This window comes from Macrotis lagotis, chromosome 1 (assembly GCF_037893015.1).
Source record: "Macrotis lagotis isolate mMagLag1 chromosome 1, bilby.v1.9.chrom.fasta, whole genome shotgun sequence".
Classification (NCBI taxonomy): domain Eukaryota; kingdom Metazoa; phylum Chordata; class Mammalia; order Peramelemorphia; family Peramelidae; genus Macrotis; species Macrotis lagotis.
The window spans coordinates 294,326,584-294,351,591 of record NC_133658.1 but is presented as its reverse complement, the minus strand read 5'-3'; the positions used below and the strand labels follow the sequence as shown (position 1 = coordinate 294,351,591).

The following is a 25,008-nucleotide window of genomic DNA, read 5'->3' as shown; positions in this document are numbered from 1 at the left end:
CCAGTTCTACTGCTGAGTCTAAGACATTTCAATTATGAGAAATGTTATATCATATTTTACTCCCATATATCAGATATTTACAAGAAAAAAGGCAGGGGGGGATAGCCTTTGGAAAAAAGCATGTTTTCACTTGGATTAGTTAACTTACAAAATTATCTCTAAGACAAAAAACCCTTTTCCAACAAAGAAAAGAAGGGCAGAGGAAGACCGAATTATACCACTAAAGATTTACTCACAAGAAAAAACGTTCATGGAAAGCTGGATTTTTACAGTCTGGGATGGTCTGAGTTTTCTGTCTCCGTTTTTGATCATTATCAGGTACCACAGACACCTTGAAATGAAGACAAACTTGTATTAGATAATCATACCCACCCTCAATCAGATGCAGTTTGTTACCAACCACAGCAATTATCATGAATCAACTTTGTTCACCAGTTCAATGTCACAAAAAAATTCAAATTTTAAATATTAAAATCCTCTTGTCTCTGTCAAAAAGTGGCTGCCACCATCAAACAGATCAAAAGGTACCCAGAGGAATCAACTTCTTAAAGTTATAGGTAGCTCTCGGAAGAGCCTGTACATGACCTTAGGATGTTATAGAGAAGACATATAAGACTTGTCCAGGATAAGCTAGAAACAATTATTTCCAAAGAAAGGGTATGACTTCTGGACTCCTGGTTAGTTTTTTGGGCAAGGTTGACTTTTCCAAGGAAAATAAGATTCTCTATTTTTACTATTCATAATCAATTAACTAGATGAATATATAACTAAAGTTTCAAGATCAAAGAAGAATACATAACTAAGATTTCAAGTCCAAGAAAAGCCTAAGATGAGTCAGTACGGCCTTAACTCTCAATTCAAATTTGTTTTTTAGTCGCCTTAACCAGATCAAAACAAATGAAGTCTTTCTCTGCTCTTCAGAACTTCCAATCTGGAATTCACTCCTGAAATTTTACAACTTCCCAGAGCAACAGTGAACAGTTAAAAAGCACAGAAGTGTCTATAACCACTCTGTCTGGGTTCAAGGACCAATGCCTCTACTCTCTTCCCAAGTCTTGATTCATGACTCAGCTATGAATTAATTCAATACTCTTTTTAATCTTTATCATTATGGGTACTCATTTTACCAACTCAAATCACAATCTCTTCATCCCTCAATAGACAGTTCTTAAAAGTTACAGTAATTAAAACATTCATCATCAGACTGTCTCATACAAAATAAGTTTCATCTTAAAGGAAGAGAAGAGGTTCTGTGAGACAGAAGTTAAAAAGGAGTTCTGTTCCAGGGATGGAGGACATGATAGTAGTCCAGGTAAAAGGTGATAAAATCTTGAACTAAAGGAGTAGTCATGGGAGTAAAAAAGAAGGGGACAGACTTAATAAGTGTTAAGAGAGAAATAGCAAGAGTTAGTCATTAATTGGATCTGCAGGGTGAGGAAAAGTGTAGAGTCAAAGATATCACTGAAATTGTAAAACTGGGTAATTATAAAGATGATGATGATACCCTTAAAAGTAATAGTAAAAATCCAGGACAGGATGAGCTTGAAGGGAAACATAATATAAAGAAATCTATGTCTATTCATGCATGTTCATCCTATGCAACTCAATCTGTCCCACTAGGAAAAAAATGAGAAGGAGGGCTCTTTCTCACTTTGGATTATAAAGTCCACCATTGGAGGGCACCTGCCATAGCATGAGATGATCCAAGAGATAAAGAGTAGGTTATCCAGTCAGAGAAGGTAATTTTCCCAATGGCATCTATACAGCTCCTGCTTTGGGATCCTTGAGAGGCTGAATTCTAAAGCAAAGGGAAGGGGCTGGTTTAAGGACTGTTGCTGGGTAAGGATAGGTGTTATTGTGTAGGATACAAGATTCCCAAGTGGTTATCAAAGGAAAGGTGGAATGTAACCCATTTTTTTCATCCTCCAAATGGTTATCACATACTACTTTGGGTCAGGTTCTCAGTTTGGAGAAACTCATCTTCAAGTTTCACCAAATCTAATCTAAAGGTTCATTAAATAGGCCTCAGAATTCTCCTCTCCTTGTGCCTAATTTTTAGCCAGTTTGAATAGATAATTCTTGTTAAAGAATTGGTGGAATTATAACTAAAGCTGCTACTAAAAAGATACTCTTGAATTATATGTGAATTTCAAATAACCATATTCTACCTATCATTTTTTTACTGAATTAGAAATCTTTATTACAAGAAAAATATATAGGGGAGGGGAAAAGAGTAAATTAAAGAGTTGATATGATATAAAAACAAAAGGCATTAGTATAAGCTTTTGGATTGTCTACCTATCATTCTTTAGTGTTATGAGAGATATATAACTCTTAAGCTATAGATTGATCAAATGAAATCATGACTGTAAAACATTTTCTAACTAGATAAAGTACTATATAAATGTGAGCTACATTTGCTTCCATAATGGAATGGCAACCAATCAAGATGAAAGGAAAGAAGATATTCTAATACAAGGTATGATATACAGTAGATATTTAATAAATATTTGTGTTGGCTAAACCCAAATATCTATAGTTCAGAAATATGCCATTTCTAAACACCCTAAGGGCACTGAAAGGGAGCCATGTTAGATGGCATCTTTTCCACGCACCCCCACATTACATTACATACCTTCACATAAGCATCACAAGGTCGAGAGTCTTTAGTTATGAGATCTCTGGCTTCTATGACTAAAAAAAGTATATAATGGATAGAAGAATTAATAAAAGAAAATTCACATGCTCATTTATCTCCAAGATTCCCTCCCTTCCTTTGTGATATTATCCCTTCTTCAAATCTATCATTGCCCTCCTTCCCTTTCCCTTGGACCATGCTTAATCATAATGAAATGAAGAAGCACAAACTAGACCAAGCAGACAAGGCTAATCTTGTCAGGAAACCATGGAGGAATGTAAAGAAGAATATATGGAGAGGCAGAGATAACGATGGAAGCAAGCCCTGGCTTTCAAAGCTAAAGCCTAAAAGAAATCCAAGAGTAAGCCTCAAGTAATCAGCATCTATTCTGCTTTTCTCTTCCATTCTATTTGGTTTCAGTTAGAGACTGAAGGCAAATTCTGCATTAGTTTATTACAGTCTGGGCTTGTGATCCAAGGTCCTATAAAGCAAGACAACGGAGAAGGAATGACCACAAAGGAGAGAAACACAGGTGGAAATATTGGTGGAGTCAAAGAAAAAAATTCCAATATGATTTTGCTGTCAATTGACTTTAAAAAAAAAACCTGTTTGCACAAAATGGAAACTGACTGAAAAAAGTCTTCCCCTGATCCTTAAGAACATTTATAAGCAGACAGACAAAAAATAAAAGCAGAAGACAGAGAGGCCTTACAATGTAGGCTTGCTTTGGAAATTACAGAATATTGCAGGCAGAGAACACTGCCCTCGGGGGTGTAAATCTGCCCTGGATGAGCAAAATGATCTTGGCTATGAGCCTAATATATACATGAGACAGGAGCAGAAAACTACCTTACAAGAAATTTTACAGAAAAGTCACACATATTAAAAACAACAGACCACTTTGCAAAGAAAAGGGCAATTAAAATCAGTTTGAAAGCAATGGAAATAATCTGTCTATCCCATACAGGATGAGATGTACAAAAATATACTTACTATGAAGAAGCAAAACTTGGTCTTCTTTATCTATTGACAGTTTCAACTGACCTAAGGAAAAAAACACAATCTATTTAATAATCCAAAAATCAAATGGCTAGCAATAGATGTGTTTGATTTTATCAAACAGTTCTAAAGCACAAAGCATCAAAGAACCAAGACCTACATGAAGCTTCCTAAGCAATTCCTAGTGAAGACTTCTACCAAGAGAGCAGCAATCAGGCAAAATCAAAGAAGAAACTTGATCTCACAACAAGAAAGCATTTTTGCAGATGTGTAGAAGGGCACACCAACTAGGTATGGGAATCAAGCCCTTTTTGCACCTTGATTGCATGGTTCAGGTTCCAGACTGTCCTTCCTACATGACCCTGAAAAATATTCAGATTCCAGGATCCTCTACTTGCTATATAATGAAGACAATATCATCTTCCATTGCTAGATATGAGTAGAAAAAGTCACAGCCAAAAATAAAGGGTTTTTTTGCAACTGATAAACTCAATGACTTTGGAACCCCTTGGAGTCAGAGCCAAGTCCTCTCCCCTTCTATATTAGACCCATCACCCATTAAATGAATAAGAACATTTCTAAGGCTGATGCCTGATAAATGTTGAGTGAATAAATGGACAAATCTATGCTTTCAAAATACAATCCAAGGGGGCGGCTAGGTGGCACAGTGGACAGAGCACTGGCCTTGGAGTCAGGAGTACCTGAGTTCAAATCCAACCTCAGACACTTAATAATTACCTAGCTGTGTGGCCTTGGGAAAGCCACTTAACCCCATTGCCTTGAAAAATCTAAAAAAAAAAAATACAATTCAAGAACTTATATTAAGCTCTCAAATCAATCTAATTTCCCTGGGACTCTCCCACCCATGACAATCCAGGGCCAAAATGATCCAAAGTATCACCAGACTCAAACTGGTTCTAGGATAAATAGCAAGGACAGTCACAAGGACTCTACTCCTCACCCATATACTGGTTCGACCACCTCCTCTCTTCTCTGGCCCTCAATTTCCACTGATAAATATAATACAGAAAATAACTGGTTATTTAACCCCCAGGGGACTAATCAGATAATATTAAAGGGTTCTTTAAGCTATCTGGATGAAAGGTATCACAAAGTCCATGGTGTTATTATCTGAAGGTATAGGCAATTACTACTTCCCACAGTTACAACCCTTCAATCACTGAACAAGGACAGAACAAAAACGTAAAATGGTGAGGCACAAATGCTTACTATCAACATTCTGACCTACAAGAATGTGGAATACCTATGCCTTTATCCTTTCAACATCATCCTCACCATCCAAGGATGAACCTAGGGTTAACTGGATGAGAAATGATAGGATGGGGGGGGGCAAGAAAAGAGAAAGAAGTTGATTCTCACTCTTTGTAACACGGAGGAACTATGATGCCATATTAAAACTTAAAACATATTTGTTGCATAGCTTCTTACCCTACACACTCAATTTACTGATGAACATGCCATTAATGTAAGGATATCTCAATTCTGTACTTCCATTGCCTCACACGGGATGCCCTTACCAAGGCAGATGACAATATAATTTCATCATACCAGGACCTCAGGAAGCATTTCCAAGAGTGGCAAGTAATTGTTGCTCTCTTCTTCCTCACACTGACCATACTAAAAGACATAGTTACCTAGTAGGTAAATGACTAATTGCCCAAGGAAGGTTCTATGCTAAATGTCTCCCAAAACCAGTATACCAACATAGTATATTCCTCTTTGATTCCTAACCCAAAGGACTTTATATGTTGATCTGGCACTGTGTTGAAGACATTCATTAAGCTTCAAACATTACAACTTGCAGAGGTTCTAGGGATAGATTTTGTAAGGAAAAAAAGAATAGATGAGGGGCGGCTAGGTGGCACAGTGGATAGAGCACCAGCCCTGGAGTCAGGAGTACCTGAGTTCAAATCCAGCCTCAGACACTTAATAATCACCTAGCTGTGTGGCCTTGAGCAAGCCACTTAACCTCATTGCCTTGCAAAAACTAAAAAAAAAAAAAAATAGATGACTAAACCATGATGTTTGTCCTTCATTATCAAAGAAGACCAGGACATCAGGGAGGTGATGCCAGGACAAGCAAGATAATTGAATTTGAGTGAAGGGCTGCTGTGCTAAGGTACCAGCCTCACTTTCTCCTCCAGAGTCATCTGGATCCAATGACCAGATATGAACCAAGATGACTAGAGACCACGTGGAGTGAGGCAATCAGGATTAAGTGACTTGCCCAAGGTCAACTAGTAAGTGTCAGATCAAATGTTAGATCAAGAAAGACTGGCTGTGTCAAAGAACACCAGTCACCTAGGTTCAAATAGGGCAGTAAAGCAGAGATTTTCAGGTTCTCCTGACCACAAGGGCCATCAATCGAGTCTTACTATTCAGGGGACCCTCAAAGCTGGGCTACCATGAAAGAGAGCACAGTTTCCAACTATATGGAAAATGACCCTCAGGTTCTCTTCTATCCCACTAGACCAATCATAGTTTTGAGCTGAAGTCAATCCCACTAATCAGTCTAATTCCTATGATCAGTCAGGATGTCTACATTATTACGTCCACACTGGATGCTAGGCAATGTACTATCTTTGCCCAACTCCAACAATCAGTTTATACTACTCCAGGGGACTTGCAAATCACTTTTTGATCTCAAAATCTTTTTATATTATTAAAACTAGTATAAGCTTTTACTTATATACTTATACTCTTAGTTATATTTACCATGTTAAAGATTAAAATATCTTAGTATTATTATGAATATAGTTTCGACCTCACAGATCCCTGGAAAGGGGAACATTCTTTGAGAACTGCAGTACAACACTAAACTGGGGCAGCTGTTCAATCTGAGAACACACCAATTCTCCAGGCTCAGATAGGAGTCTGCACCACCTTCCCAAACCCTCAGTTTTGGGACAGGTCACTGACAGTGAAAAGTGTAACTCCAAGAAAAGTGATGCCCAAGGATATTTCAAACTCAGATATCAAAAAGAAAGTACATCCCCAACTCTTCACCCCTCCCCACTTCCATTCCCTTTAAGCATGCATCAATATACTTTGCTGTAGTGCTTCTGACAAGGTAACTCCATCCCTAAGCAGAAAAATTGGCTCTCCACATTGACTGGCAGGGCTGGACTTGAATGCTAAGAACTCAAACTCTCTGGTGTTCATATATGTCCTACCTCTCCTGATTCTATTATTGGTTAATAGGGTTGAATGCTCCTAACAAAGCAGGTTAGTCAATTCCAGGAAGTCAAGCCTTTCACTAATTCAAGGGACTTAATCCTTTGTTTAAGGATTGCGAAAGGCCTTAAATTCTCCATGAGGTCTGGAAAAAAAGAGCCTGGAAAAGATGTAGGAGAGGCATTGAACTGACTTCAGAAATTCGAAGGGGATTAAATTTGTTCTACTTGGTCACTGAGAATGGAACTGGGAGAAGTGATTCAAGTTATAGAGTAAATGTTAAGGAAATACTTATTCATGATAAGAACTATAATAAATGGGATATGTTGCCTCAAGAGGCAAAGAGTCCCTCCATCCCCCACACTGGAAGTTTCCAATGTAAGGCCTGATAACCTCCTGTTAAGTAAGTGGCAAAGGAGATTCCCTTTCTAGTCCTGGCTACTGAAGTCCCTTCCAATTCTGAAGTTCTATATATGTCTATCTTATCACTGGATAGGTGGAAAAAGAGTACATTATCCCTCCTCCTCCCATAAATGTTCAATTGCCTTCTAAAGGACTTCAGCCCTATTGCTAGCTTCCATGGAGTTTTTTTTCAAATGATCTTTGTACCTAATTGTTTCGTCTTTTTTTTTTTAGCTCCAAATCCTGTGAGTGGTGGTGGAAAGGCAGTTTAGACTACCAATCTCAGTCTGCCTTCAGAAACAGCCTTTTTCCAGTGAATTCTCTCAATTTCTATTTTACCCTCAGCTTCTAGGATTTCAGGGCAATTTGGCTGTATTATTTCTTGAAAAATGAAGTCTAGGCTCTTCTCCTGGTCATGGCTTTCAGATAGTCCAGTAATTTTTAAATCACCCCCTGAAAGGGATCCCAAAAGAAAAACTTCCAGGAATATTATATCCAAATTACAAAACTCCCAAATCAAAGAGAAAATTCTAAAAGCTGCCAGAAACAGACAATTCAACTACTGAGGCTCCATAGTCAGGATTACACAGGATCTGGCAGCATCTATATTAAGGGCTCATAGGGATTGTAATATGATATTCTGGAAGGCAAAAGATCTTGGTTTACAACTGTGAATCAACTACCCAGTAAAACTGAACATCCTCTTTCAGGGGAACAGATGGACTTTCAATGAAACAGGGGACTTTCAAACTTTCCTATCGAGATCACCAGAGCTTAATAAAAAGTTTGATCTCCAAGTACAGGATGCTGGAGAACCATAGAGCGGAAGAGAGGAAATAACTATGAAGAACTTGATGATGTTGAACTGTTTGTATTCCTGCGCAGGAAGAAGATATTGATAACTCATATGAACTTTCTCATTTATAAGAGCTGTTAGAAGGAGCATAGACAGGACATAGGAAGGAGCAGAATACAATGGTATGATGCGGTAAAGGGATGAAGTCAATGGGCGATGGGGGAAAGTACTGGGAGGAAGGAAAAGGAGATGAAGAAGAAGCTGAAAGATTTCACATTAAGAGTCAAGAAAAAGCTTTTTCAATGGAGGGGAGGGGGGAAAGGCAAGGGGGGATGAGTGAGCCTTCATTCACATCGGGAATGGCTCAGGGAGGAAATGGCATACACACTTAATAGGGTGAGGAAATCTGTCTTGCCCTGGAGAAGGATGGGAGGAAAGGGACAGGATGAGGAAGGAAAAGAAGGGGGGAATAGGTGATAGAAGAGAGGGAAGATCGAGGGAGAGTGTACTCACATGCAACACACTTTTGGACAGGGACAGGATTAAAGGAGAGAATAGAATAAATGAGAGTGGGGAGGAATAGAGTGGAGGTACAACTAGTAATAGCAGCTGTGGGGAAAATATTGAAGCAACTTCTCTGGTGGACTTATGATAAAGAAAGCAACTCAGTCCACAGACAGAGCCATTGAAATCTGAACACAGACTGAAGTACATTCTCATTCTCTCTCTCTCTCTCTCTCTCTCTCCTTGAGGTTTCCCATCTTCTTGGGGGGGGGGGTATCTTTATTCTTATGTTTACTCTTATTCAATTTACATCAATGTATGGCATGGAAACAATGTAGAGACTGTCAAACAGCCTTCTGGGAAGGAGGGAAGGGAGGAGGGGGAAATTGTAGAATTCAGAGCCTTGAAAAATGATGGGTATATATTACTATCGTATATAATTGGAAAACAAATAAAATGAAAGTAGGGGTCAAAAAAAAAAGAAACAGCCTTTTTCTCCTGGCCTCTACCAGCCATTTCCCCATCCTGGGATAGTCTCCAAACCAGCCAGACAAAACCCCTCACCCCACTACTGGCAAGCATAGCTTCCAAGACAGTCAGCAGTCTCTGCCTCCCTAGCCACCTATTCCCTCAAATCTAGGGAACAGCAAATCCCACAACTGAGTCAGGAAACCCTGTGTTTTTTCATCTCTTTTAACCCTAAAGTTCCCATGAACTGCCAGGTAATAAAAGAATGTTCTGCATAGCAAATCTTAACTCTGAAAGACTGAATATTGTGCAATTATTACAGATAAATGGGACAGAACCAATCAGAATTGGTGCTAATAGCAAGACAGCAGTTGATTCTCAATGGTTCAGAATGTCTGCCTATGTACAATTCCGAGCAGGAAGAAGTTTCATGAACCACTGAGAGGGAAATTAAATAGAGGGTGCAGCTAATGAAACCAGGAGCAAGTCACAGGTCTTGAGGTTTGGGGATCAGAAATGAAAAAAGGTTCATTTTCATGGGTATATAGGGTCTTCTATGATGCAGACTCAAGATCCTGGCAGCTCTTTACTGGGAGTTAACATGGGTACCCTAGTCTCAGGAAAGCACTCACCAAAGCTTGTGAGGTAGAAAGATGAGTCCCAGTAGGCATCTCTACTACAGAGAGAGACTCGGTGGACGTTGTCTGGCTCCATGGCTGCCGCTCCTCCTAAGGAGTCTGTAATTGGAGTCCTCTGTGTTGCTCTCCAGTAACCTAAGCAGCCGTTAATTCACTCCCCCACCTCCCCACCCCCAGCATATTCACAGCAGTGTTTCTGGAGAAGGCAGGGCAGATGTAACCGCCATTCATTTGAATGGGGTACAAGGAGGTCTGAATGTGATTGGCCATGACGTTGTTTGAATGGTGATGATTTCTACCTGACTGAGCAAACAAGTTCTCAACCAGCCCAGCACAGCAAGAATGGGGAGGAGCCATGCCCCCTCCCAAGTGCACCAATGCTCCTCTCCCCAGGAGGCACCTGTTCACACCACAGCACCTGTGAAAAGACCACACCCAGGAGCCATGACTGCAGAAATCCTCTACAGCTGGCTTTCCCTGCTTTTTAACCAGGTCGATGAGTCCCTGAACTGCCTCTGGTCAATCTTTCCTGTGTCATGGGGACTGGGAACATGAGTAGAAATAAATGACCACAGAGATATTGCTAGGAACCTTCAATCAAAACACAATTATTGAGGAAGTCTACACCTCTACTGGGTGGTAAGCAATTAGCTAATGGTTATGATGTTCTTTGAAGCTCAGTTATATAATTATTTCTGATACTAAAAAGGAAAGGTGAAGGAAGAATAATTTTTTTCTAAAAATTAGGTTTATGAAAATAACTATCATCTGGATTTAAGAAATTCTCACAATGCACAGCTACTCTGACTCATCAGTTCCTATTTTGATAAATTTCTACAAAATGATAGCAAAGAGTAGTTCCTTTTGAAAAATGAGAGAGGTTTTATACCTATAGCACCCTTTAGCAGATATCCTAAGGATTTGATGACATCAAAGACTCTCAGAACTGAAGCAGAGGAGTGGAGCATAATGAAAACACTCTCTTTCCCCCATTCCTGGAAGTGAAGAAACTAAAATGAGGACATGCCTTTTGTGAAAAACCACTAGTCACCGTAACTCCAGGGAGCAATCTCAACCACAACATCTGATAGTTAAACTTCAAGTTATTAGAGACTACTAAAAAAAAAAACACACACAAACGTTTGCCTTCTGAGGATCCCAAGCATCCTGTTCCCTAAATGTCACTGACAAAAAACCTCTCCTTTGAAATGGGTCCAAGAAAAGTTTCTCTCAAGAAAAATTCTCAAGCAGAAGAAAAATTGAGACTCACAAAAGAAACAGAATTTGAGGGCTAGAAGGGCTCTCAGTGACTAATGAATTCCATTCTACTGACTAGGGGTCATCAGCTTCTACTTGAAGACCTACAAAATATGAGGGATCCACCATATTTTGAGGCAGTTTAAGTTTACAAAACCCAATTAGTCCAACATGGCACTGGAAAGAATAAGGGTCACATATCACCATGGGGATTAGGGAATTTTATTAAATTTTGGTATTAAATATCCTATAATCTGGCAGAGTTATCAAGGAATCAGTTGATCTAGATGCATACTTTTCAGATGTTTCATGTATTAGTATCCTCATTTAAAGAGACTGGGTTTTGTCCATTTTTTTTTTAGGATTTTGCAAGGCAAATGGAGTTAAGTGGCTTCCCCAAGTCCACACAGCTAGGTAATTATTAAGTGTCTGAGGTCAGATTTGAACTCAGGTACTGCTGACTCCAGAACTGGTGCTCTATCCACCACACCACCCAGCTACCCCTTGTCCTTCATTTTCAAAGAGGATCAAGACCTCACAGATGATGACAACTGAGAATTGGATTTAGGTGAGGCAGAGTTGTAATCATCAGCCTCGCTCCCTCTTCCTGAGTCAATAGTATGACAAAAGTCAGAATGGCCTGATGTCTTTGATGTCTGACCAACTCCACACCACTTTCTTCAGCCACCTTCATGACCCCTGAAACAAATTATTCTCATCAGTCAGGGAAAGTCTTCATATGGTTGGAGTAGACATCCCCTAATTCACCACTAGTTTTGAGGTCTCTCAGTAACCTTCAACCTGACTGAGATCCTCTGCCAAGACAGTTTTACTGTTGAGTGGCCACTGTGCATGCTACAGTTTTCTGAAGCCAAAAATAAGAGTTGAGTGTTATCAAAAGGTGGTTAAGTAGTCCTGAAAAGAGATGAGCAATCCTCACACCAAAGGTTTCAGTCCTCTCTGAGTACCAGTAGTCCTGAAAAAAGATGAACAATCCTCAGACCAGAGGTTTCAATCCTCCCTGAATACCCCATGCCCCTCATTTAAAAAGCATCAGAGAGGTATAAGTGATGTTCCCATGGTCACACAGCTAGTAAGAATAAGAAATTAGAACCTAAGATTCCTATTTATTCTTCTACAAGAATTATTCTATAGTCACAGTAAAAATTATATGTGTGTATACATATATAAAAATATATATATATGTGTGTGTGTGTGCGTATAATTAGACTATAGCTATGCTTCTGGCCCGGTGCACTTAACACTATATCACATACCACTATTTGTAGAAAAGTACCTAAATATTATCTATTATTATTAATTTCCATATAATTTATGTGGTACTTTAAGATTTACAAAGCACTTTATACAAATTAATGCATTTGAGCCTCACAATAACCTTGTGAGGTAGATGATATTATCATATCCATTTTATAAATGAGGAAAATGAGGCACATGAAAGTTCAATGACTTGTCCAAGGCCATAGTGATGTTAAAAGTCAGTAGGATTTGAACTCAGGGTTCTTGTGACTTTAAGATCCAAGAAATCTTTTATAACATGACTAAGGACATTCCATTTTTGCACAGTTATAATGGTCCAATTTTTCCTAACATCAAGCTTAAATTTGCCTTTTCACAACTTCTATCCACTGCTCCTACTTCTTCCCACTGAGAACAAACAGAAGTCTGCTCCTCACTCCACATGATAGTCCTTGAAATACTTAAAAGACAGTCATCATATTCTGAGTCTTTTCTTTTCAAGACTAAATATTTCCAGTTCCTCTAATCAGTCCTCATATACTGTGAATTCCTCTGCACAATCTCTAGGTTATCCAGGTCCTTCTTAAACTCTGGGGCAGTCTCACTTCTTTTTTTTTGTCCCCCTGATGTCCACTATACTAAGTGCCCTTTCATTCACTCAAAATGCCCAGATCTCACCCATCTCATCAAAGGCAACCAGAAGAGGATGACAACAGAATGGAGATTATTGCAGCATTTTTCCAGGCTGGGCAGAAGAACCCCAACCTGATGTAGCAACAGTTAGAAAGGGTACAAAACAGATTAACAGAGAAAGAACATAGGCTAAGGAATGTAATTTATTTGGTTCTTACAACTAAATATTCATGCTAAAACATGCATAATGAGATGTAAATTGTCCTATAGCTAAATACTCAGGTATGCTTTGTAACAAGGCCTTCAACTGGAATAAAAGCAAACTTCACCAAGTAGAGATTTCACAAGTCCTACTCTACTCACCCATAACTGGCAGAGCTATCTAGAAAAGAAGCTCTTTCTATTCAACATCCCCAGTAAGACAGTAAACATACCTGCACCATTGACTTGCCAGCGGCTGATCCTCCTCTTTGTGTTCCCCTCTGGCTCTTTTCTCTCCTGAAGAGACAGTACCTGGCCCTTTTTGTAGCTGCATTCTCTAAGGTCCCAAGTCTCTCAGGTGGCCTACAAATAGTTGCTTTGCCTCTTTTTGTTCCAACTGAGCCATCTCCCCAGGAAGAAACTGGAGGCTGCAGCAAAGTTGGCACTATGACTGCAAAGATTACCCAAGCTGGAAAGTAGCCATGTACTATATGACATGATTTTAGGGAGTCATATCTGCTTCCCTCCCCCAGGTGCCACAGTGCATGAAATTCCTCCATTATCATGAGTTTTTAGTCTTCTACATATCATCTGCTTTTCACCAACAACAGGGGAAACCTAGGATTCATGAGGCATGGGGAATATGAAGGGAGAAAGACAAAAAAAAGGGATACAGAATGCAGAACTGAGAGGTAGTAAAAATAAAGTTTGCTTCTTTTGTCTAGGGTTAGTATTGGTTAAAAGGCAGTTCACTGGCATCCCCAGTCCTACAAGAGGCTAAGTTGGGAGCAGCCCTATTTAATAACTCAAATTGCAAGACCAAGGACAGTTCAGAGAGCTAAGGATGCTATATTAGAAGCCACAGTTCAACAAGCTCTACCTCCCCTGAGAGAGCAATGGAACAAAGAGAATCTTTGGATTTTTGTTTCTGTTGTTTGTACCTCTAGGCAGAAGTAAAAAGATGATAGCCTTACCTGGACCTAAGGCAATACATTTCACCTCTGTAAAGTTACCAAATTTAGCCTACCCAATACATGCACATACACACACACACACATCATCCCAACAGCTCCCTCAAACCTAACAACCACTATTTATTAGCTCTTTCCCATAATCCCACAGGAAGTCACACTGTTTTATCTTGCTGATCTTTAATCCCTAGTGCAAAAGAAACATAAATCTTGCTATTTCCCTAGGAAGAACAACTCTTCATTTCACAATTCTATTGCTTTTGGCAACCCTATCCCCAGGCAGCTACGAAGAAGCTACTCTTCAGGATCCCTAAAGGTCATCCTGATTCCAAACCAACATTCTGTAACCACTCGATTAAAAGAAACCAAATGGTGTTTGTGTTCACCTGCACAGCCCTAAGAAATGTGGATGAGGGTTATGTTTCTGCAGCTAGGCAACCCAGTGGAAAGAGTGTCATGCCCAGAGTCAAGAATATCTGAATTCAAATCCAGCCTCAGACTCTAGGGTCATAACCCTATTTGCCTCAGTTTCCTCATCTGAAAGTGAGCTAGAGGAGGAAATGGAAAAATTACTCCGGTTATCTTTGCCAAAAAAAAAAAAAACTCAAATAGGATCACAAAGAGTGGGATGTAATTTAATGAATGAACAACAACAGCAAGAACTCCTGCTCTGAAAGGTATAAGCTCCCTTTACTCCCAAGGTAAGATGGGTAATTAAGAGGAAAAGTAAAGCATAGACCCAAAGCTGCACGAGAGCAGATCTGGGCTACCAGTGCTCCAGGCTTGGACAGTCAAAGGAGTGCAACCACAGCCTGTGGGCTGCTCCCCACCCCACTGATCCTGACTAGATGCCCAACCAAGACCAGTGTGACCCCAGAAATCACTATGGCTAGCCAGCCTTCCCCAGGGGAAAGAAACTAAAATGAAGGAAACTAGGAGGGATCTCCTAGATCTCTGAGGGTTATTTGATTTAGGGGCCCAATACAAGATGGTTTGGTATTACTATGCCTACTTCACAGATAAAGTAACAGAAGTTCATGGAGAGGCAGGAGATATCCCCACACAGTACAGTAAATAGCAGACAAGAAATTCGAATTCAAGATTCCCACTTCATCTATAGGAATTATTCAATAGTTTTATATATAGCACATATACATATATCTCACCTATATACATGTGTGTATATATATATACACACTGAAGTGTTTGTACATAGATAAATATATGTAAGTCTATAGCTATTATTTCTGGTGTAATGCTTCTACCTCTATTACTACTCTATAGAAATTTATCTAAATTATATGGAAATTACTAAAAAATATTTTCTCTTATATCACTACACCCCCAACTTTAAGTCAAGATTCAAGAATTTTTTTTTCAATATAACTGAATCTGGAGAAAAAAGTATCTCCCATTTGGTTTTATCTGAACACTTCAAATAGAACTTAGCAAACCTGAGATCCAGAAAAATAAATCCTATGTTAAATATTAAGCTCAGAGAAGGGAAAGGTTTTCAAAGACCTTACTTACAATGACTTTAGAGAGACCAGGATGATCGCTGAAGAGGCAAAACAATATAGAAAGCATATGTTATCCTTTGACAGTATGGGTATTGACAATACAGGGCATACCAGAAATCTTTACAGTTGATATACCTCCTAGTTAGGCCTTGAATCAAGATTCATTGAAGGAGAGGTCATATTTCTTACCCTCTACTCTTGGCAGGCATCTAGCACCCTAACTTCCCATTTCATTGCTCCCTACCCCCAAACAGCCTTATGATGGTCTTCATCAGTGGTGCTGGGCTCAACCTTGCTTAGTAAGCAAATTTCCTGGAATCCTAGCTGACAGTTTGTTTCATATCTATAGAGACAGAATAATTTTCAGCTATTGACTCATTTTCTTTTATAGGAAATCCCATTAACTTATTAAGAAAGGCCCTCTTCAGATGCTTCTCATCCTATTCAATCAAGTTTCTGTTTATCATTCCTCTCCAAGTTAAGATTAATTCATCAAATTTATCTCTTACCCCCCCCCCAGAAGCTGTGGCAGTAAGACCCTCCCAACCCCCACTTAGTACCTCTCACTGAGTCTTGAAGAATGCAAAATAATACAATAGCTCCCTTTCCATATACTAGTCCACTCCTGTCTTCCTCTAGGAAAGCAGATCCAGACCATACAAGTTAATCCAGAACTCGGGAAAAGAAAGAAAGGAAGGAGGTACCAACCTGCTCCTGAGAGGAAGAAAGAGATAAAACATTGAAAAGATGGAAAATCTGATGTTTCACACTGAAAATATGTCATCAATAATTAGGCCATCTTTTAATGTCAATAATCTTGCAGAAAGAGAGCATTTGGGATGGGAAACCAATTTGACTAAGGGCAACAATATTTGTCTTTCTCAGAATCAAATACTGAGAAGTTCAAGATGAATGGGAAAAAAAATCTATTTAATTCAGTGTTAAATAAAAATAATCTGGGTCCAAAGTCAAGGAGTATTCTGGGACTGGATTTTTTTCAGCACCCTAAATTTAACCAGTTGGAATCATTTTTAAGTAATATTTTATATAGTGTGTGCAGATTAGTAGTTCTTCACCAAAGCATTTATTTCTTTTTTTTTTTTTGGTTTTTGCAGGGCAAATGGGGTTAAGTGGCTTGCCCAAGGCCACACAGCTAGGTAATTATTAAGTGTCTGAGACCGGATTTGAACCCAGGTACTCCTGACTCCAAGGCCGGTGCTTTATCCACTGCGCCACCTAGCCTCCCCAAAAGCATTTATTTCTTGATGCAAAGATCAGCTCCACAGGACTGAGAACCTTTAATATGTCAAACAGTATCAAAAAGACTTGATAACCTAAATCAACATGCAGGTTCTGATAGGAAATAAAGTAGAACTTGGGTGATTTTGCTCAGAGACCAAACTAAAGGAAGCCCTGGGTGAGGCATTTCCTCTATTTGGTCCTCATTTTCTCTTAATGGACACCTTCCAGTTCTGACATTCTATAATCCCATGATTAAATAATGCCAGAAAAAAAAATATGTATATTATATAAAACATTTTAGAGAACCACAGCAATGTTTGATATCACTGCAAACTGTGAGGGGCTATCCCACACTTTATATCTTCTAGTGTCATTTATTTCATAAATGTCAGTTCCTCCAGTAGTAAGTATATCAATTCACTGCTTACTGAACAAACATCTCATATTTATTATACCATTGGCTAAAGAAGTTTATGAATAATCTGATTCTTAGGACCCTCTGTTCTTTCTTCTGCTTATGTTCACCATCATTGTCAAAGCAGAAGGTAACTGTGCTGCTATAAAGACTCTATTCAGACACTTAATAATTACCTAGCTGTGTGGCCTTGGGCAAGCCACTTAACACCATCTGCCTTGCAGAAACCTAAAAAAAAAAAAAAAAAAAAAAAAAAGACTCTATTGTATGTTTTATTTCTTTTCTGGCTCACAATGTCCAAAAAATTTATCACCTGGGAGTCACCCTTCTAAGTCGAGCCATGTTTAACCTCATCCTCCTAATTACAACCATTCATTCATGGGTGCCATACTTAGCTTAAACCTTTCCCAGTTTGGTAGAACATGCCAAAGTATGTACTATAATATACTATAATATATAATCCAGGTAACATCATTCAATGGGAAAACATCATAGTTGAGTTTTTATATGGGAAGATATAAATATATATATGTATATATACAAATATATGTTTATATATACAAACATACACTCCATATAAGAAAATTGGACTGCACAGATGAATCTGGCCAAATAACTATTTCATTCAAGAAGGTAACATAATTTTAAAGGCTTTTGAGGCTCAATTTTCAAAACATCTCAAATTCCAAAACACTACCAGCTACTGCACCTTCTTTTAGCATTTCTCTGAAATTCTCAATGAGAATGGTCTGTGATATTTTTATGGTGAGGGGCAACTAGGTGGTGCAGTGGATAAAGCACCAGCCCTGGAGTCAGGAGTGCCTGGGTTCAAATCTGGTCTCAGACACTTAATAATTACCTAGCTGTGTGGCCTTGGACAAGCCACTTAACCCTCTTTGCCTTGCAAAAACCTAAAAAAAAAAAAATGTTTTGTTTTGTTTTATTTTTATGGTGAAAATGTAAGGGATATATAAATGATGATCTACAGCAGATTATATCTTCATAATCCTAAATTGAGATACAGAGGACAAGATATCCCATTGTGTCTACTATTTGCTGGCCACAAAAAGTACAATTCCAACCAAAAATAATAGCCTTGTGGCAATTAGGTGGCACAGTGGATAGTGCACTGGCCCTGGAGTCAAAAGGACCTGAGTTCAATCAGACCTCAGACACTTATTACCTAGTTGTGTGACCTTGGCTAAGTCACTTAACCTCACCTGCCTTGCAAAAAACAACAACAACAACACAATCTCCTTAAAAAGTTTTTTCCCAACAAATTGTGTCCCATGCTACAAAATATCTTAACAGATATAACAATAAAGAAAATCTATCAATCCTCTGAGTAGCCATACCAAGCAAGGTATTAAAAAAAAGCAATATATTTGCCAAAGTAATTGTCAGTATCATGGAGAGTGTAGCCCATTCAAAGTCTATATGGAAGAGAAATTCTCTATTGAGGATAAGATGCTCTGGATGTTCCAATTTATGAATGACATTGATCTGATTGCATGGAGACCAAAAACACTATAGGATCACTTCATAAGATTCACAGGGAAAATTACATAAGACCACTTGGAAGACTTCTCAAAAGTCATTTAGGTCAAGTCACACTTTGAACATGAATCTCCTCAACAATATACCCAACAAATGATTAACCAGCCTTTGTATGAAGAATTTCTATGGAAGACAATTCACATTCTGAGAGAGTCAATTATCATCTTGGATAGCTCTATCAGGAAGCCTCAATCTTCCTCACTTCTACCCATTATTCTTTCTTTCCTCTAGAATAAACAGAATAAATCTAATTCCTTTTTTCATACTTCAAATACCTGAAGACAATTAACATGACCCCCCTAAGCCTTCTCTTCTCCAGACTATTCCAAGTTCCTTTAATCAGAACTTATATTGCATGATTTCATCAAAAAAGATAGGCCTAAGGGGCAGCTAGGTGGCGCAGTGGATAAAGCACCCCTGGAGTCAGGAGTACCTGGGTTCAAATCCGGTCTCAGACACTTAATAATTACCTAGCTGTGTGGCCTTGGGCAAGCCATTTAACCTCATTTGCCTTGCAAAAAACCTAAAAAAAAAAAAAAAAAAAGATAGGCCTAGTGATTGAAAATGTTAAACTATGAAGAATATGTATTGCCAAAATTATGACAATTGAGTTAGTCATGTACTGCAAATGGACTGAATAGGAAGAAGAAAACAGGCTAGAATGCATTTGGGAAATTACGAAGTGCTTTCAATGATCTGAAGCTGCTCTCTACTACAAAAGCTCACCTTTTAAATACCAATATCCTTCTCCTGATGTGATATGGATGCAAATTATGCAACATCACTCAGAAGAATCAAAATTGCCTTTGCCCTAAAAGATCCATAATGTAGGTAGGATTCAGAGTATTACTAACAATTATTTGCATGTAAGTAGTAAAGTGGCATAAAAGAAAACATCAAAGACATGAATGATAGAAAAGGAATTGGGCTAGTCATGTGAATAAGTAATAATATAGGTAGAGTTCTATCATTGTACTACTATTCACAAAATATTAAAAGATATAGAGAAAAGAATCAGATTGATGGTCCTCTATGGAATATTTATGGAAAGGTATGAACAAAAATGACACTAGATGAAAAGGCATGGACAGAATACAATCTGCAATAGCAGAAGGAACAGTCACACCAATAAAATCAAGTATCATTAAAGTACCCAACTATCCCTCTCTTAAAAAGCTAAGCTATCTTTCTCCTGGAGGTAAAGTATTTATGATACCTGGTCCCTAACCTGAGCTTGACTATGTAAGTTTCTACCTTAAATAATATCAAATCCAGGATAAGAATCAAGTGATTAAAGAACATGTAGAGATCTGTGCTTATTGTATAAATTGTAATATTTTGTCTAAACTATAATGATATGTAATAGCAAGGGTCAAATTCCAGGGAAGATATTAACAATTTAGCATTTACTGTTAGCTATGGGAATGCAAATTCCACTTACTGATAATAATATGAGAATGCTTGCTATAAATTTAAAGACTGAATCAGTGAGGCTGGGCTGTTCAATTGTATTTTTCTCAACTTTTGTTTCATACCAAACTTAAATAAAGATGTAAGAAGGCAAGCACCACTAAATTAGCTTCCAGCAGACATTTCAAGTCATTAACAGCATAAAAGGTAGACAAAATAGCATCCCAAACTAACCCTAGTTCACTCAGAAATTTTATTCTTTGCTTTTAGAGATCTTAAATATTTTAGTACAGTGATATTCACAAGAGGAACAATTTTACACCTCCCTACTCCCATTTTCTCTTTTTTTTAACTCCTTGAAATATGATTTTTATCTCTACAGCAGTAGCTATTCCCTAATTACCAAATCCAAGGATTGTTTATTTTGGTCCCAAATCCAAATTCCTAGACCTGACTTTTAACTCCTGAGCTGTAGGCCCAAATTTACACATTTACTCAATGTGTCAAAATTGAACATTCTCTCAAAGCTATTTCCTCTTCCTGAGTTATTTCTGATCATCTTCCTTAAGCCCATTTCAAAGCCCATTTCTTCTGCTTACTTATTCTAGCCCTGTCCTTTCATCATGAGAGGTCCTGTCAGTGTCTTCATATCTGTCCTTATTCTCCTAGCTCCACTACTATTATCACCCTAATGAAAGTTATTGCTACATGCCTCCTGTCCCTGATGACTAAATATGGTCTTGCTCTGCTCTAAATCCATCCTTTACACTTCATTGTGATTAATGCTCAAGTATTTCTTCCATGTTCCTCTCACTACTACCCCACCACATTCAAAACTATTAATGGTTCCCCATTATCTACAAATAAATTCCAAACTCTAGACTTAAATTAAAGGCCCAAAATAATATGTCCCCAGTCTTCCTTTCCTGCATTATTCCCTATCAGTACACTGAACTCTAGCCAAGCAATTTTTAACCATTCTCTGATTCAAACTGATTCAAAAAAAACCTCTATTAATCATCAGTTAGAATAATCACCTAGCTGTGTAGCCTTGGGCAAGCCACTTAACCCCATTTGCCTTGCAAAAACCTAAAAAAAAAATTATCAGTTAGGAGATGGCACTGTTCTAGGTTTAGAGAAACAAAAATGAAATATTTCCTGACCTCAAAAGACCTTTTATTTTCCTGCCTTCATACTCATGCTACTTACACTGAACCATCCAGCTTTAATTCCATCTTTTAATATTTACATGAAATATTTCCTGTCACTCCAGTGAGCTCACCTTCACCTTAACTCCCTCAGTACTTTGGCTATATGACATTGCCATATAGAGCTTTTTATTTTAATATTAATTTGAGCTAATAAATATTTTAGCTAGTTATATCCATCTTCCAACATAAGCTTCTAAATGACAGGGACTGAAATGTTTATATTTTTATATTTTCCACAAAGTAGAGCAGGAATTAAGTAAATATTTGTTGAATAAACATATTGAGCAAATGAATAAACAAATAATTAGATGACAGTTAAAGTTCTTTCTAATTAGAGGATACTATACCTAGAGTTAAGGTCCTAGAAGTAACTCCACACCTCAAAGAGATCTGACTCTTGAAGTGTCATCTATGAAAGAGAAACTTCTTTCACTAGTGTAGGATCACCATCTAGTGGTTACTTATCAGCTAGACCTGTAGGTCCACTAAACGAAAATAAACAATGATTTGTGATCACATTCATCAGGACTATCCATAGTATTCTCTATCAACAACTTTTTCCTTATCTTACCAGGAATGAAAGATTGATTTCTTGGGGCTTTCTAGGACCTATGAGATCATCCCCTGAAAATGAAATAAAGCAAGTCTGGTACCAGAAAGTGAAAATTTCACATAGATCCTTTCCCAGATGCTTTCCAAGTTCACAAGAGTCCCACATACCTCAATTAGTTCCATCACAAAGTCATAAAGCATTTTAGCACAGTCTGGGCTGAACTTCAGAATCATTTAACCAAAACATCTGATTTTTGAAACACAAGAGTTTCTTCCATCAAGAACAAAGGCAACTACCAAGAGAAAGAAATTAAGTACAGATACCCTTCTCAGAGAAGCCCACATTGATCAAACCTTACTTCAGACATTAATGCTACCTCAAATCTAAAAATGAGCTGAAGAATGTCTGAACCCCAATAATACTTTATCTATATGTAGGGCAAATTAAATACCAAACCATTTGTGCTGGAAAACAAGATCAGCAAACTCTAGTTAAACTCTAGTTAAAACTCTAGTTAAAACAGAGTAATCCATTTGTGACAGATTTCCTGGAGCAGCAAGAGTCATATAGAGGAACTAGGAGTTCAGATAGAGAATAGGACAATTTCCAACCATATTGAGTGATTAAAGCATCTCGGTTACTTGAGGTTTTTTTTTTTTTAAGAGAAAGCCAAGGGGGCAGTTAGGTGGTACAGTGTATAGAGCACTGGCCCTGGAATCAGGAGGACCTGAGTTCAAATATGAGCTCAGACACTTAATAATTGCCTAGCTGTATGACTTGGCCAAGTCATTTAACCCCATTGCCTTAAATAAATAAAATGCTAAAATTAAAAAAAAAGATAAAGCTGAGATGATTTGACTAGAATTCTTATAATTCTGGTCTCTAAGGTCTCATTTTCCCTGGTTCAAAATCAGTCTACTTCTCACTAGTTCTCTGCTCTTTCTGGCGAGGACAAAGCAGTTAGTGACAGTTACCTTATCCCTCCTCTCAGAACCCTGGAGATATATTTCCTACCCAGGAGGCTGGGGGAGGATATATTGAGGTCTTCGGTAAATCCTTCTCCACCAGCCCTCCTCTATTCCCCTTAAGTCACCTAAGTTCTTTTTTTATTTATTTTTTTATTTGTTTTGAAAGTGAACTGTAATTCATTATTACTATTATTACAATAATTTTGTTATAAGAGTAAACATTGGGGGTGGCTAGGTGACGTAGTGGATAGAGCACCGGCCCTGGAATCAGGAGTACCTGAGTTCAAATTTGGCCTCAGACACTTAATAATGACCTAGCTGTGTGGCCTTGGGCAAGCCACTTAACCCCGTTTGCCTTGCAAAATTCTTAAAAAAAAAAAAAAAGACTAAACATAAACCCCCCCTCCCCGCCTCAAGAAGACAAGAAACCTCAAGAGGAGAGAGAGAGAGAGAGAGAGAGAGAGAGAGAGAGAGAAATGTATTTCAGTCTGTATTCAGATTCCAATGGCTCTGTCTCTGGGGTGAGTTATTTTATCCTAAGTCCACCAAAGAAGTTGCTTCAATATTTTTCCCACAGTTGCTATTACTAGCTGTACCTCCACTCTCTCCCTCCCCACTCTCATTTATTCTATTCTCTCCTTTCATCTTGGCCCTGTTCAAAAGTGTTGTATCTGAGTACCCTCTCCTCAATCTTCCCTCTCTTCTATCACCTATTCCCTCCTTCCCTCCCACCATGGGTCACCTAAGTTCTCATTATCAGGGGGCAGCGCTGGAAGATAACAGAAAAAATTATACACATAAAACTTCATTTTCCCAATTCATGAATATTCAATTAAATGTAATTAATAGAGTTGAAAAATGGCATAAATTACAAAAAATCATTTTTGGTATGGCTTTAGAATTTAGTGAAAAGGCAGGTGGGGAGAAGAGAAGTGATAGACATACCTTCCTATTTCTGCTTGTTTTAGGCTGATGAATTATCATTCCAAATGGAATATATTCCAATTAATAGCAGGGAAAGGCAACTCACAAGTAGAGATGGGATAAGAAAACCATTCCAGCTAGAGGGAAACCAATCTGGAATTAAAACATTTGCCAAGGAGAATTGTGAAAGGACATCATTCAATAGAAATACCAGTGGCATAGAGGCTAGTGGATCTGAACCTTGAGATACAGGAGAAAGGGCACTGAACTTGGAGAAAAGGAAATGAGTTCGACTTACTGCTGCCACTTACTACCTGTGTGACTCTGGACAAGTCACTTCTCTGAGGTTCATTCTTCTTCATCTGTAAAATAAGAAGGTGGAGTCTCAAAAGCTCAACATCTAGGATGTTGACTCTAGAATCTCAGAGTTCCTAGTTGTGCCACTAAGCTCTCTGGGCTTGATAAATAATCTCTAAAATAAGGGACCAAGGAGCAGGGAATCTAGATGATCTCTTAAACTCTGACTTCAAGCTTTGGGAAAAGAACACAGGGAAGCACATCTCCACCTCCACCACCCTAGCTTTAAATTAAAACTCATTCTGAATTTCCCCAAATCTAAAATTAGATATATACTCAATTTGAAACTCAATATGTATTATTTTCCTATAAGTTGAAGCACAATAGAAGTAGAGTTCTTTCAATCATTATTTCTTTTTTTTTTTTTTTGCAAGGCAAATAGGGTTAAGTGGCTTGCCCAAGGCCACATAGCTAGGTAATTATTAAGCGTCTGAGACAGATTTGAACTCAGGTACTCCTGACTCCAGGGCCGGTGCTCTATCCACTGCACCACCTAGCCCCCCTCAATCATTATTTCTAATAACCTTTTTCTTAATAACTGCTCTTTTGGCTCTACCAGATCTAAAACTATACTATAAAGCAGCAAAACTGCCTGGTACTGGTTAAGAAATAGAGTGGATCAGTGGATTAGGACAGGTTCAAAAGAAACAGAACTCACTATTTGACAAAAATTGTTGGGAAAACTAGAAAATAGTATGGCAAAAACTAGGCATAGAGTTATAACTCACACCCTACACCAAAATAAAGTCAAAATGGGTACAGGATTTAGACATGAAGGGAAATACCATAGCCCTATTAACAGATCAAGAAATATTCTATCTGTCAGATCTATGGAAAGGAAAGAAATTTATGACCAAACAAGAAATAGAGTACATTATAAATTTCAAAA

The 25,008-nt window shown here is 38.2% G+C and overlaps 1 protein-coding gene across 2 annotated transcripts in view; it reads right to left on the bottom strand.

The window, feature by feature from the left end:
* The window catches only part of RGS3 (regulator of G protein signaling 3), a 183,041-nt gene extending 173,259 nt beyond the window's left edge, over nt 1-9,782 (bottom strand). Inside the window, exons 1-4 of one of the 2 annotated variants that reach the window (XM_074211137.1) lie at nt 9,635-9,782; nt 3,632-3,682; nt 2,636-2,694; nt 237-331 (exon numbers count right to left, since the gene is read on the bottom strand). In XM_074211137.1, the coding sequence (XP_074067238.1) occupies nt 237-331; nt 2,636-2,694; nt 3,632-3,682; nt 9,635-9,716 (287 nt within the window). In that variant the 5' untranslated portion in view covers nt 9,717-9,782. The remainder of the gene's footprint in view (nt 1-236; nt 332-2,635; nt 2,695-3,631; nt 3,683-9,634) is intronic. The other variant, XM_074211134.1, reaches the window with a different exon arrangement.
* Between the last annotated feature and the right edge of the window lie 15,226 nt (nt 9,783-25,008).